This window comes from Geotrypetes seraphini, chromosome 13 (assembly GCF_902459505.1).
Source record: "Geotrypetes seraphini chromosome 13, aGeoSer1.1, whole genome shotgun sequence".
NCBI lineage: Eukaryota > Metazoa > Chordata > Amphibia > Gymnophiona > Dermophiidae > Geotrypetes > Geotrypetes seraphini.
Genome location: NC_047096.1, coordinates 81,191,198 through 81,206,498, shown reverse-complemented (window position 1 = coordinate 81,206,498; position 15,301 = coordinate 81,191,198). Strand labels below are relative to the sequence as shown.

Below are 15,301 nucleotides of genomic sequence, written 5' to 3'. Positions count from 1 at the left end.
CCCCATACGCCTTATCACGAAGACCACGCACCATTTTAGTAGTCTTCCTCTGGACAGACTCCATCCTTTTTATATCTTTTTAAAGGTGCAGCCTCCACAATTTTCTAAATGAGGTCTTACCAGAGTATATACAGGGGCATCAATACCTCCTTTATCCTACTGGCCATACCTAAGCACCCTAGCATCCTTCTAGCTTTTGCTGTCACCTTTCCAACCTGTTTGGCCACCTTAAGATCATAAAGGTAAGTTACATTTATATACTGTGGACATTTTTTCTGTCCCTGAAGGACACATGATAGTAAGGTTACCATATTTAAGGACAGAAAAACCCGGACACATTGCCCCGCCCCATTACATCTTCAGCCCCACCCCCTAAAAGCCTCGTCTGTGTTTTGCCCACCTCCAGGCCGCATCTGGAGGGCCTCCAGCATGTGCAGATGTGTGCGATCTCATCTGCGCATCCTTGTTGAAGGCCCTTCAGATGTAGCCAGAGCTTGGGGCTTTCCAAAACCTAGACAAACTGTCGGGTTTTAGAAAATCCGTCTAGGAACCCAGATAGTCCTCTAAAAAGGGGACATGTCCGGGTTTTCCCGACATCCGGTAACCCTACATAATGGAGGCAATAAGAACTTAAGTGACTTGCTCAGTGTCACGAGAGCGTCAGTGGGATTCAAACCCTGACTTTCCTGGTAACCCTTGGGCTACGTCTCTTCTTAGCTAAAAGTCACCAACTTGTTTAGCCTTTGATTTGAGTATCACAATCATTTTGTACAAAACTATTGCCCCCATGACCATATAGCAGTTTGAGCACCTGTACCTTGGATTTTTGATAAGCAGAGCCTTGATGAAGTCAATAGCTAAGTCTGTGATGCCCTCAAACACATCCTGAGAATACTGGATGTTCATCTGTGAAATATTCAGGAAGGTTTCCTGTTTGTTGTCTCCAAGAAAGGGGGATTCACCTGTTAGCATCACATAGGTCAGGACCCCAATGCTCCTGAAGGAAGTACAGAGAAAGATTATTAGAATGGGTTGAAAACTGTACTGAGTTGTTCCTCAGTTATTACTGAGCCCCTGGGTAAGTTGTGAAGCCTATCGATGCATCTGATTTTCTTTAAAAGGCTGATTCAGAAAAACTAAAAGCACTTCTGAGTATATCACCACTGAAGGCAGAACCCTCCATATACCATCCTTCCTGACCTATGGTGTGATTTTTTTTTTCCAATTCTTTATTCATTTTTTCATCTTACATCAAGAACACAATATTACATCAATTGAATCATATACATCACTTGAAATTCTTTCTATATATCATCTTAAATACATAAATTATTTCTCCCCCACCCACCCTTTTCACAAATATTGTAATCAAAAATATCATACATGTATTATATTCATAAATATTGATTGAACCTATAATATAACTATATACCACCCCCTTCCCTTAATTATAATTATACTTACACTGTAAAAAGGCGTCTAATCATTACAATAAGTTATCAATGGCCCCCAAATCTTTTGATTTGAAATTAAAATTGTAGCGTTTCTTGGCCAGTTTCCTCCTGTCTCTTTGTGCAGGGAGCATAATTGGAATCAGAGATGGGATTCATTGCCATCAGCCTTTGCTTTGCTTTATTGGGCCCCTGTGGATTCAAGCTCTCGTGTGTGTTCAACATGGATATTCTGAAAGCCAGATGGCTTAAGTATTTCTGTAGGGACCGAAAGCCACTGCTACAAGAGGCAGGCACAGCAGAATACCATTTTGGTTGGAAGCGCCAAACCAATCGCTGACCTCCTGCCCTTATAAAGTTCTCTAATTTCTGATGCCAGATTCAGGAAAATATTGACCAAGCCCTGGCTCCAGAAACCCATCTCATTCCATTTCCCAGGACTTTTACAGGTTCAGAACTGCTAAAAGCACATCCTGTGCAAATCCTAGCTCTGTGCCTTTGGAAAGAACAAATGGTCAGTGATGCTTGTGACCTTCCTTGCTCACCTCACACTTTCTGGAATTACAAAATGATTCTTGCACTCCTCACCTTCCTATAACCTTATAGGCAATGCCACTGTAGTTATAAATTGTTAAGCAACAAATAAGGACTTACCACATATCTGTTGCTGTACTGATGGGTTCATAATTCAGTATTTCAGGAGCTGGAAAAGGGAAAATGAAAAAAATCCAAATCAAGCACATGTTTGTGAATGGAGAGACTCAAGCCACTGCTTTAAGACTGCTACTATGCAATATACTTTTGACTTTTTTCACCTTGCAGGTTCCAGAAAGGAAGGTTTCCGTTTAAAGGGATTAGGTTTGGAAGATCTTTTCTTTTGCTCAGTTCAATTCTTTGTCTTTGGCTCTTTGCCTCTTGATCTTCACTGAAGGAAATGACCATCTAGCCCAAAGTTAAAGTTTTGAAACGTATACAAGCAAGCTTGAATAACTGAAGCAAGCTTGAAAATAATTCTGGCATGGAATTTCCGGGTTTATGGAGCCAGTGAAACCATAGCCAATTAAGTGCAATACTCAACACTAGTGCTGCCCGATTCGAATCGATTTAAAAACAAAAAAATCGGCTTTCCAATTCGGTGACTGACCCTCCCCCCCCCAAAGCAGAAGCGGCAGCGCTGCCTCTTGCTGGCCAGCCGCTGCTGCTCCTGCTTTAGAGGGGGAGGGGCAGTCGGAAAGTTCTGGTGTCTGTCTTCCCTCCTGGCCTCCCATGCATCCATTTACCTAATTTCAGCAGCCTGCAGAGAGGATCGATTGTGCTAGCAATCTCTGCAAGCTGCTATAGGCCTTTGGAGCTGTTTCCTCTGCTGCGATCCTGCCTCTGATGTCAAAGGAGGGGCAGGACCGCGGCAGAGGAAAGACAGCTCCCAAGGCCTATAGCAGCTTGCAGAGATCGCTAGCACAAGCGATCCTCTCTGCAGGTTGCTGAAATGCGGTAAATGGATGCGTGGGAGGTCAGGGGGCACAAGGTGACCGGGGGTGCTGGTACAGGCCTTCAGGGGTGGGGCACAGGCCTTTGGGGATGGTGGCATGGGCCTTCGGGGAGGGGAAGGACTGACCTTCAGGGGAGGGGAGCTCTGGTGTAGAAGTACAGAGAGGGAGGGTAGGGGGGTTCAAAGAGACGTGCATATGCCGGACTTGGGGGGAAAGAAATAATGGGTCTAAAAACAGAGGAGAGGGAGAGAGATGGTGGACAAAGGGATTTAGGGAGGGAAGGAACAGAAAGGGAGAGAAGTTGGACACAAGGGATGGTTTGGAGATGCTGGATAAAAGGGTAGTTGAGAAAAGGTGGATCTGTGGATGGAGACAAAAAAAAGGAAAGATGCCAGACCTCCGGGGAAGGGAAACGGAAGGGGAGGACAGAGATAGAAGATGGATGGTTAGCATGAAGAAAGAAGGAGATCCTGGCAAGCAAGTTATCAGAAGACAACCAGAGCCTGGGACCAACAAGATTTGAATAATGACCAGACAACAAAAGGTAGAAAAAATAATTTTATTTTCTGTTTTGTGATTACAATATGTCAGATTTGAAACGTGTATCTTGCAAGAGCTGGTGTTAGACCGCAAAAGGGAGCTAGGATTTAACAGAGAGAGGAAAAGTCTTTTTTGTTTGTTTATTTTGTTTACACTACAACACCAGTGTGGTTAGGAGAAGACAAAGGGGGTGAAGAGTCTATAAAAGGGGTGAAAATGTTATAAAATAAACCCACCAGGATGTTTGAAAAAAACACCCAATTGGGCAGGAAAATCGATTCAATAGGCTGAATCGAATCGAAATTATTTTTCCTGAATCGGGCAGCACTACTCAACACTTACTGGCTAAGGCAAACTGCATATAGATAGGGCTGTGTTTTATGTGGTTCTATTTATTCAATAACCCTGGTTAGTTAAATGCTGAATATCAGCACTGGAATGCCCCCAAAATAGCTGGTTTTGAGTTGGGCACTAACCAGTTAAATGCCACTGAATATGACTGGTTAGCCCCAAACAAACAATTTTAACCAGCCTGGTTAAATCATTTCTGGTTGGTTAAATCACTTTGAAATTCGGCCTGGAAAAAGTCAATGACCACTGAAACTTAAGGAAAGGTTCAACTGCTTCATACATTTAATTTCTAAGTCTGGTTTAATCAAAAGGTTATCACAGCCTACAAAGTATCTGGTGTGGACAGGGGGAATGTGTTTGTCTTCCTGTGCGTCACACCAATAAAATGAGCAGAGCCAAAGAATGAATAAGCAGAAGATGTTTTCACGTACCTACATACTCGGGTGTGCCCAGTATCTCTCGGACTTCCTTCACAGAATCCACACACCTAGACAGGCCAAAGTCAACAATTCGGATGTCCCCAAGGGGATCACTGTTTGTAAGAAGGATGTTCTGAGGCTGAAAGTCAAAAGCACATATCCCAAAACTGTATGGCTTGTGATTTCAGAAAGAAAATGTTGCTGGGGGAAGGATGGAACCTGTGATGGCATTTACCTCTAAGAAAGAGAAGCATTTTTTAAGTAGAATAAATAAAAGCAGGAAATATATAAAGATGGGGGACCCAGGAAAAGGACAGCCAGTACAGGGGATTGACTTGTATCATGAATAAATTATTTTGAATGATCTTAAAGAGTTGTCTAGTGCAGTGCTTCCTTAAATCAGTCCTGGAATACCCCCTTGCCAGTTGAGTTTTCAGGATATCCACAATAAATATTCATGAGATTTCTTTGTATTCACTGCCTCTTTCATGCATATTCATAAGACACAAGAAAAGCCATCAATCCCAGTATCCTTTTTCAAACAACTAATAATAATAATTTTATTCTTATATACCGCCAAAGCCGTAATAGTTTGAGGCGCTTTATAATAAGAAGAGCTGGACAATCAGCGATGATAGGCACAATGTAAAGACATTGAATACATGTAAGCAGAGTACTGAGAAGGCTTGAGAGTTCTTGGTTACAAATCGGTTAGAGTATAAAGAGATAGGGCTTTATGAGATCTTAGGTTACAAATTTGTTGTACAAGTTTGTTTTTATTAGTTTTCTAAAACTTAGATAGGATGAGGAGTGCGTAATAGTGGCTAATCCAGGTGACAAGTACCTGGCAGAAACCGAAATAGTACATTGTGAATATCCTGAAAACTTGACTGGCAAGGGGTACTCCAGAACCGACTTGGGAAACACTGGGTTAGTGCAACACTGAACAGCTGGGGACAGATGGACGAAAGTTGGTCTGTGAACATAATCAATGTAGGACAGAAAACAAAGTCCACACAGATAAAGAGCAAGCCAAAAATGTAACACCAAGGAGAAAAGCAATTCTGATCCAACAATTGAGTACAAATGAATAAATTAATAACTAGATAGAGATAGATATATAAACTAATTATAATAAGTTGTAGAAGAATAAAAACTATGACCATTATTGGCTGAGCCTAAATCAGGGGTAAATACAGAGCTCCAGAACTACCCCAATGACCAAGTAATGCCTGCTATAGAGTATATCAAAAGGCACCACAGTAAATGACATAAAATGACCCTCACAGTCTGTCCACTCTGCCCAAGATTGGGGCCCGAGCCAAGGCCACCACTGTGTGGTAACCCATGTTTAAATGCTGGTTGTAAAGTCACCACCATACCAACCATACCGGCATACAAACAAGATGGGGTGATACATGGTTATAACCAAATATTGCTGACTTACCAGTCAAGTTTCCTTCCCCTCCCCCCAAGCTGCACAGTACCTCCACTTGCAGTAAGTGACAATAAAATGAAGTGTTGAAACTTCACCTGCATCTTGTCATTTGTGGGGCCGCACCATAGAAGTCTGTCGGCACTGACTTCAGTTCTCCCATGTTGGATTTGGCTAATTTTCTTTCAGTCTTTAAGTACTTTTCCCTGTATCAAAGGTACATTGACTTGCAGCAGTGACTTTTGTTCTAATTTTACACATATTGATTGCGTTTTAGTTTTATCCTTCTGTAGTTTATTATAATTAAAGTATTTCTATTAATTTACTTGTATTCAATTATTAGGTCAAAATTGCTTTTCCCCCTTGGTTGTCTGCTGCATTTTGGTTCTACACTAATCAAGAGATGCAGCTTAATCTAATCTTCAAAGATGTGTCTAGAGCAGGGGTGTCAAAGTCCCTCCTCGAGGGCCGTAATCCAGTCGGGTTTTCAGGATTTCCCCAATGAATATGCAGGAGATCTATTTGCATGCACTGCTTTCATTGTATGCTAATAGATCTCATGCATATTCCTTGGGGAAATCCTGAAAACCCGACTGGATTGCGGCCCTCGAGGAGGGACTTTGACACCCCTGGTCTAGAGCATCTCATACATATGTTTTTGTGGATAATTTCAAAAAACATTAGAAAGGGATAGGAAGCTGCAATCAAAGACTGATCCACAAGCACTCTTGAAGGAAAGGAGAGAAGGGAAGTGATTTTATGCGAGAATGACCTAAAGCCTTAAAATCAAGGAAAGGAGAATAATTATTTTAAAAGCACCCTACTATAAGGAGTAGCAGAACAGAGAGAGAGAGAGAAAAGGAAAACAGAAAGCATTGAGAGGTGTTGAACTGGTGCTCATACCTTTAGGTCCAGATGGACCACATTGTTCCTATGTAAGTAAGCCACCCCGTTGAGGATTTGCCTGATCAATCGGACAACATCTTTCTCTGTGAAAGCCTCCCCATGGTCAGCCAGACACTGATTGAAGATTTCACCGCCTGCAGCACTGTGAGGAAAAAGCAATGGGTTAGTTATTGTTTTCAGATTTGTTTGTGCTCCAGCGGTTTGGGCATCTAACTGAATCAGAACCAGCCTGAATAGGCTACATGCTACAGAGTAAAGCAGGTGAGAGGAAAAAAAAAAGCCATTTGTTATCCTTTTAATATTCTCTTTGTAGTCCTACCATTGCAAGAATTGTCCTCAACCAGGGGTCACAGACTACAGGGCTCCTTTTGGAATCTGGTAGGCATGCACCACAAGTCTGGCCACTTGGTGTCACTGTTGTACAACAGGCTGGGACTCCTGCCACCCAAGGTTCTCAACACTTCAATAGCACATGGAGCAGAACAGTGACATTTAATACAAGAGAGCTCACGTGCTAACAGAAGGCCAAAACAGTTTACTGTGCAGGTCAATCAACTGAGTTGCTCAGGCTGTGAGTGGTGGATACTCAAGTTTCATTCCTGTGCTCTTATGGTCTCCATTGCATTGGCCACTGAAGTTTCATCCTTATTATCTATTGACCCTAAGACTGTGTTACTTCTCAAACCCAATACCAGATTTTGCTAAGATCTGATGTGATCATGCATCCTCCAGCAAAATCTTCTATTTGAATGGAACAGAGTGACAAAACACATTTTGTAATATATTCAGGTTTTACTTTGAATTGTGAACCAATGTAAAAAAGAGGGAGCGGAGGACATGGAAAAACTGAGATATATAGAGAGGACACACGCTAAGCATTTTGGTCCCTTTGTGTGCAAGACAAAACTCTTTATCCCTCTTAAATACCTTGGCTTGATCTTTTCTGATTAGCAGTGTGAATGATAATAAAGCTGACACAGTAGCAAATCCAATTCCCTAATAAGAAAATCAGCCATTTTGCATTGCCTGTCTCACTGCCAGACTTCTATGTCATCATCGGCTGTGAGTCTGCAGTAAGCCCTCACACCAACAGCTCCCATCAAACCCCCATATCATGTGCCCACCAGAAGGGTAGGTCACGATTTGGCAGCTACCATGAATAAAAAAGGGTCAGGAATGGCTAGGTCAAGTTAGTGGAGAGGAGGATAAAAATAAAAGAAGAAAAAGTTAAATCCCAGGTGCTTATGGATTTAAACAAAGGCAGATTCAGATTCAACTTTGCCATAAAAAAGCAGAAGTAAATGGGCACCCCATTAGGGCAGAAATTGGGGAGACGGCCCCAAAATCCACCTTCAAGATATGTGTCCTTCAACTTGGGGCCCCTTCCCTGGTTGCTACCCCCTAACCTTGAACATTCACCTCATTCAAAACAAAAACCAACCCTCCAAAACAACTAAATTCCCTTTTGTACTTGTTCAAGCATGCCTACTCTATTCCTCTGCCAACACACAGATATAAATTTTTGCACAACACAGTATGACATATTAAACTCATAATCATGAAGGGACATATGTATTGGAGAATGACAAGGGCACGGACAGAGACCATGGGGTGGGAAACAGACAGAGAGCCCACCTGGAAGGGGCAAACATTGTCTAAAAACTTGAGACTAGTATCAATATGTAAAAACTTAACACATCATAGACCATTAGCAACTGAATTCAGTGATAATAAAAAAGCCAAAAACATGCAGAAACTGCTTTTGGTTTTCAATGAACTACAGTTAAATGACATCATTTGTATCTTATCTGCAATGTCCTTCCATCGTGTGCCCAGCTTCTCAAGCATCTCAATGTTACTGTTGCTATCATTGCTGGCATCAAGGAATATTTCCAACATTTAAAAGACATCCATTACACAGTGTTGGTTCTCTTCTACGCCCATGTCTGAAAGATGATGTAAAACCACAGGCAATTGAATCTTTGAAAAGGTTGTACCAAAACCAGATTGAAATGGAAGGCTCTATTTGTCCCTTTTTATACTTTATAAGATTTAAATTTAAAATCATGAGTGTTTGTCCTCATTTGCACAAGGCTCAGACTCCCATGAGGATGGAGCAGGGTTGGAGACAATCTCATTCTCTAATATGTAACTTTAGTGAGCTCCAATCCTCATCCTACAATAGCCCCTTTGCTCAATTTCTTTTTCCAAAAATATCTGAAAATGTAGGCATGTTTCAAAAACATAACTGGAAGGGGAGTGTGGAGCCAGTGAGATTCAGGCATTTGGTCAGTTGTGCTAGTCCTATGACCGCAGAGTCCTCCCGCAGGATGGTACATCAGTGTCCGCTCCACGGAACGCAGCCCCATGCTCGTAGGGCATGTGCTCCTAAGGAGCATATCCAAAGGAGCACGCACCTTTAGAGCACTTTTGGAGCTTTGGACAGGTTTCTGTCCATAGAGATGGGGAAAAGGAAGGGAGGTGTGAAGGGGCATTTTGTCTCTACGGAGACTCAAGGCCCTATGGATAAACATCTAATCCCCGATGACTCCAACGATTACTGCTGGTCCACCCTCCCTTTTAGATTTCTCCCTATTAACTGGGGGCACTACCCCTCCCCCACAACCGACAGGAGGGAGACTCAAGTCGTCACCAGAGGCTGGACAATCCAGGTTGGTTGTAGGACATGAGCCTAAAGAAGATCAGGATGTTACTGATATATCTCAGGACTCTAATAGTTAGTCTAGTACAGTGGTAGGCAAACTCAGTCAAAAGAGCCAAAGATCAGCAGTACAACCATGTTTTTAGGCCTTGGTTTAAACTAGCTACTAACATTAAATAAAACCAGATATCATCATAATAATAATCTTATTTATTGACAAAAAAATATTTTTCTATCTTTTGTCATTTCTGCTTTAATCATTTTGTCTTCAATCACCTATTTCTAGGCAGCATCTCTCCTCTCTCTTTCTTCCATGCAGCATCAGCCCCTTCCATATCTGCCCTCTCTCTCTACCCCTGCCATCCACTGTCTGCCCTCTCCCTGTTCCATATGGCATCTTCCTTCTTTCTATGCTCCTTCCATAAACTATCTTGTGCCCCTTCTCTCCTTTGTACATGATTCGTTTCAGCTCTGCCACCTCTCCATTTTTCTCTGTCACCACCCCCTCCCCTAAGGTCTAGCATGTATCTTCTCCTTTCCTTCCCACCCAATGGTCTGGCATCTATCTCCTTCCCTGATATCTCTCTCCTTTCCTTTCATTTCTCCCTCCCCATACATGCTCCGACATCTCCTTCCTTTTCCCTTGGTCTGGCATACCTTCCTCCTTCTCTCCATGTCTTGGCATATCTCCCTCCCTCTCTTCCCCCTGGCATCTCTTCCTCCCTCCCTCCCTCCCTCTCTTCCCTCCATGCCCTGGCATTTCTTCCTCCTTCCCTCCAAGCCCTTTCATTCATTCCTTTCCCTCCAGTTGGGTGTAGCCATTCTCTCCCCCTCTGCTCCCTTTCCTTCTTCTGTCACCCCATCTCCGGTCAGCAGTGCAGCCCCTAAGCAGGTTCTCCAAGGCTTGGCGTCATGAACTTCTTCAGGCAGCAGCAGCATTCACAATTTGCTGCTGTTACCGGCTTCGGGCCTTCTTCTCTGTTGGGTCCTGCCTTCATGGAAACAGGAAGTAGGCAGGACTCGGCAGAGAAGAAGGCCCAAAGCTGGCCACAGCAACTAATTGTAAACACTGTTACTGCCCGAAGAAGTTAAAGATACCAGGTCTTGGAACACCCAGGGTAGACCGCTTCCCTCCCCAGGGCCCCAGCTCTCCCTCCAATGAGAACCCCACCGACCCACTGCGAAACGACCGACAAAACTCCCTCCAGCACTCGTCGGCAGCCGCAGCACTCTAAAAAGGCTGCTTTGCAATTCGCAGCCTTCTGCAAGTGATTCCCTCTGCCACGTCACTGATGATGACTCCTATCTCTTTTAAATATCAACCAATAAGTACTTCAATATCATAGGGAAGTGAGGTTACTTTGAAAGATATTATGTCAGCAATTGTTAAAATGGATAGTAATTTGCAGAGTTTTACCTAATTTTCTGAATTTAAAGAACAGCATTCTAAATTAAATCTAGTGGAGGAACAACTTGAAAAAATTGATGCTCAAGTTAAACTATGTTAGTCAGTACAATCATCTGCAATTAAGGATAATTTAATGATCCATTCTAAATTAGAAACTATGGAAAACTCAATGAGAACACTTAATTTGAGGCTTCTGAGCTTTCCAAGGTCTCTCATTTACCTTAAGGAGATTTTGCAGATTGTACTAGAAGATAGAGATATTACAAATGCTTATTATATTCCTGTGGGTGTTAGAGAGGTAAATCCTGAGGGAGATATGGACAATGTTTCCTCTCCTGATAGTTTAGACCAGGGGTGTGCAACCTGCGGCCCCATGAAGTATTTTGTGTGGCCCCAGTCGAGGGCGATGCAGTGTTGTCCTCTGCTGTCCCCGGGTGTTTTTATCGTCTTGCCGGCTCCCTCCTCTGTCTTGCTGCAGCATTTGCACTTTGCGGCCCCAGAAACATTTTTTTCGGCCAATGCGGCCCAGGGAAGCCAAAAGGTTGGATACCCCTGGTTTAGACCTTACCAGGTTCCTAGAAAATACACAAGAATGTATCGACAAAAGGTCTACTTTGTTAATTATATTATCTTCTTTGGAGAAAAAGAATTGTTTTGAAGGCCTTTTTTTCCAAAAAAAAGTCAGTATTATTTTATGGTCAATTTATTTCAATTTTCTCAGATGTTTCCAGGCAAACTCAAATTAGATGCAAGGTCCTTTCTTTTTCTTGCTGAGACCTAAAGTCCTGACAATGGGAGGTTTCTTTTTCCTTAAATTTCCTTCTAAATGCCTGGTTATGTGGGAAAATAATTCATATACTTTTTTGGAACTAAGCCAGTTAGAATTGTTTCTTTTGAACAAACCTGAGAATAAATCAGTTTAAATCCACTCCAAGAGGTAAAAGGGTTTATTTAAAATTTCCAGCTAATGTAGTAAGTTGTTTTTCTTATTGTGTTTTCTGCATCTTCTCTCCCCGTAATGTGGACTTGTAAAGACATTTAATAATTATAATGATTGGTTATGTTTTCCTATGTGCCTTTTTTCCTGATTTTTAATATTGTATATTAAGAAATTATCAAATAAAGAATTAAAAAAAAACCCACCAAACATAACTGGAAGGCTTGTTTGTTCTTACAAGTTTAAACAGCCTACAACTTCAGCGCAAAATGTGTCCATCACTTCCTGTAGCTGAAAGCGCTGCAAGAGCCTGAGATGCTAAAGTCATTTTGACTGATCTTTAAGTTAATGGCCAGATTAGAAAACAAACAAAAAAGCAACAACCAGTCTGCAAAATCCATCTGCAACAGAGGGGAACTTCCTCAGCTCACCTCCAGGCTATAACAGCCATTTACTATTACATCTTCAGGCTTTACTTGCAAGGCATGCTGCTTTGGGTACCCACAGGCCGTGAAGACACAGCTATGCTTTTCTCTCATGTTCTGTTTTAAAGCATGTCATTTGCTTGTCTTTTTTCATTTTCCTTCTTTGCTTTTGCATTTTAGGAATTATTGTACACTGCTCAGATACCAATGACTAAATACTAAATTTGGAGAAATCTATTCAGTCCATAAAGTAAAATCCTAGAGTTTGAATACCAAACCAAAACTCCTGAGATTTAAGAGACCTGATTTCAGCTGTTGCTGGCTCTGTACTTTAGCCAAGGTATATACTTTATTAAAACACGAGGTGTCCGGTGATAAAAGTTGCTGCTTCTCCAAGGTGAGAACTAAAATACACACCAGGCACCACCACCAGTAATCAAAAGTTCCACCACAGAAGTGGCTGCATTTGTTTCTAGCGAGAGAAAACAAAGCCAGTTCTCTGGGCTTTTTCCTCCTGTCCTTTAATTGCCCTTGCGCCCTGTAACCAAGGGCGTTTGCACAGGATTGTGGTAGACCAGTATCGGCGTCACTTTTTTTGGCCTTAAATACAGAAGAGTAGTTTCTTGGAAAGTTTTGATCTTTGCTGTCAGGCCTATTGTGGGGATGTGAAGGGTGGAAAGGAAAAATCTTCGGTGCAGTATTTTTTCAGGAGCTCAAGGCATGCCAGAAGCTTTCTGAAACTTAATTACCACTGCCATGAAGGGAACTTTCAGAAGAGCAGAGCGTGGCTGGTGTGGTAAACCCTGGATAGTTCTTAGATTAAAAGTAAACGGTACCCTGGAATATTTTGAGAAGAGCCACAAAAGCCCCAGTGTTCGCCCTGTATATCTTATAGAGTTTACTGCTAGGGAGTTCTTTTGTGGCAATCTTTAGCTTGTTGTAATTCACTTAGACCCTCTACAGAAAAGGCTAGGATAGTGCCAAGACTGGAAATCTGTATTATTAATGCAAAGAATTTTACTTTAACTAGATCCAGCAATGCCACTTCCAACAGAAGAAGGGGTTTTCAGCTCAATTCTTGGAACACTGAGTGGAATGGAAAGGGTAGATATGAATCGCTAAGTTCATTCTTTCCAAAAATACTAGGACCAGGGGTATACGAAGCAGCTACTAAGTAGATTTAAAACCAGAGAAAATATTTCTTCACACAATATGTAATTAAACTCTGGAATTTGTTGCTGGAGAATGTGGAGAAATCAGTTAGCTTAGCAGGGTTTAAAAAAGGTTTGGATAATTTCCTAAAAGAGAAGACCATAGGCCATTATTGAGATGGCTTGGGGAAATCTACTGCTTATTCCTAGGATAAGCAGCATAAAATCTGTTTTATTACTTGGGATCTAGCTAGGTACTTGGGTCCTGGGTTGGCCACAGTTGGAAACAGGATACTGGGCCTATCTGTCCCAGTATGGCAATTCTTATGTTCTTAACACACCAAGCTGGTTTGGCTTTTAAGATATGCGCAGTGAACAAGCACTGCCTCCATTGTCTGCAGAGTTCATTTTGGGTAACCTGAAAACTTCACTGGCTTGGTGTGTCTTAAGGGCTGGGTTAAGAACCCCTGCTCTAGAGGAAGCCACAACTCAATAGCTTACCTCTTACTGGAACTCCATAGGTATAAAACAGAATACTTAGCATTTAGTAAAAGGGCTCCTCAGGGACAATGCCATGAAAACGGGAGATCATCTCAGCTCTCATTGGTACTACTTTCCCTAAAATAAGTTAGCCTAAAAATGGGTGACATGATTTCTCCAATTTAATTTAAAAACATACCTCTTCACCCCCTGCCCACGACCGATGGATATTGGTACTAGATTCTCAGTATGTGTCACATTAAGATATAAATTTGTATCGAAAAAGCTTGTACTTAACTATGGCAAATTGTAACCTGTTAACTGTATGTTAACCTGTCCTGGGTTCTTTGGGGAAGACGGGATAGAAAACAAAATATATCAATAATTAAAAATGGAATTTTGAAAACAGTTAAAGGACATTTTTGGCTACCAATTAAAGAAGAGGAGAATGGGAGACAAAAACCCTACGAATTTCTCAAATTTAGCAAAGAGAAAAAAAAGCACCAGAAATTTTGATTTTAGTGAGAGCATTTCCTCTGATTTACTTAGGTGTATGAACCTTACACATCTGATACTGTTTAGAAGGGTTACCATATCTTTACCTAAGCAGTCGTGGACTTTACAAATATTTTGGCTGGGTCATGATATTGTCAACATCCTTCCAAAAATAATGCTTTTCTTTTTCAAAAGAAAAACTAATAATTTTACTGTCTTTTCACAAGGTTGATGGCTTTGCTTGCGCATGAAGCCAGGAAGGAGAGAAAGCATCCCATTCCAAACAGAGCCCTAAACAGATTTTACAGCTCCAATACACAAGATCATACAGTATTTAGAAAGAGAATGGAATAGAACAGTGTTCAATGCAAGGGCCAACGAGAGGCCCCAAGAGACTTCTGGGGCAACTGTCATTGTCTTCTGGGGTTTTTAATTCCTGCTACTCTGCCTATCTGACTAGGCTCAGGACTGAAAGTGGAAAAGTGGGTGGGAAGAAGAGCTACAGGCTTGAACGACAAGGCATTTCTCAACAGACAAAGCAGAATGTTATGTTAATCAAGCTTTCTGTTCCACCTTTACTTGTTCAGTTCAAGGTCAGATTACAAGATGTTGGGTCAGTTACCCAGGAAGTTACAATAGACAGTTTAGTTTCACACAGACATTCAATAGAGTTAATAGTACAGATACTTAGTTACTGTACAAGTTCAAGTAGGTAATCAGTGGTTCATCGTTATGTTCCAGTTTAGAAATGGGCTTTTGCAATTACTAGTGTTGCCCGATTCACGATTCAAATTGGTTCACCGATTCGAATCAGGTGAATCGATTCGAATCAGTTCGTTTTTGTAAAAAACTGGACTCACCGATTCAGCCCTGATTCAAGTTCATTCTTTTTTCACCGCCGGCCACCGAACTCGTTCCCATCTACTGTAACTTCCAGTTTTGCAAAACCAGAAGTTACATCAGAAGAAACAAAGGACGTGGGAGCATCGAGGGGGGAGCGAGCAGACCTCATGCAGCGGACCTTGGAAGCAAAGGGTATTTTTTGCCGGCTCTGTCTCTGCCATTTCTCCTCTCTTCCCCGCAATTCCATATCCAGTCGAGTAAGTAACTGAACCGCCAGGGGGGCTGAGAATCGGCAGGGGTGACTTAGA

At 41.9% G+C, this 15,301-nt stretch overlaps 1 protein-coding gene across 2 annotated transcripts in view; it reads right to left on the bottom strand.

Moving 5' to 3' along the window:
• LOC117347701 (serine/threonine-protein kinase 17A-like) overlaps window positions 1–15,301 on the bottom strand; it is a 78,081-nt gene that overhangs the window by 5,641 nt on the left and 57,139 nt on the right. For both annotated transcript variants that reach the window (XM_033918957.1, XM_033918959.1), the window contains exons 3-6: window positions 6,590–6,734; window positions 4,264–4,390; window positions 2,106–2,154; window positions 818–997 (exon numbers count right to left, since the gene is read on the bottom strand). In XM_033918957.1, the coding sequence (XP_033774848.1) occupies window positions 818–997; window positions 2,106–2,154; window positions 4,264–4,390; window positions 6,590–6,734 (501 nt within the window). The remainder of the gene's footprint in view (window positions 1–817; window positions 998–2,105; window positions 2,155–4,263; window positions 4,391–6,589; window positions 6,735–15,301) is intronic.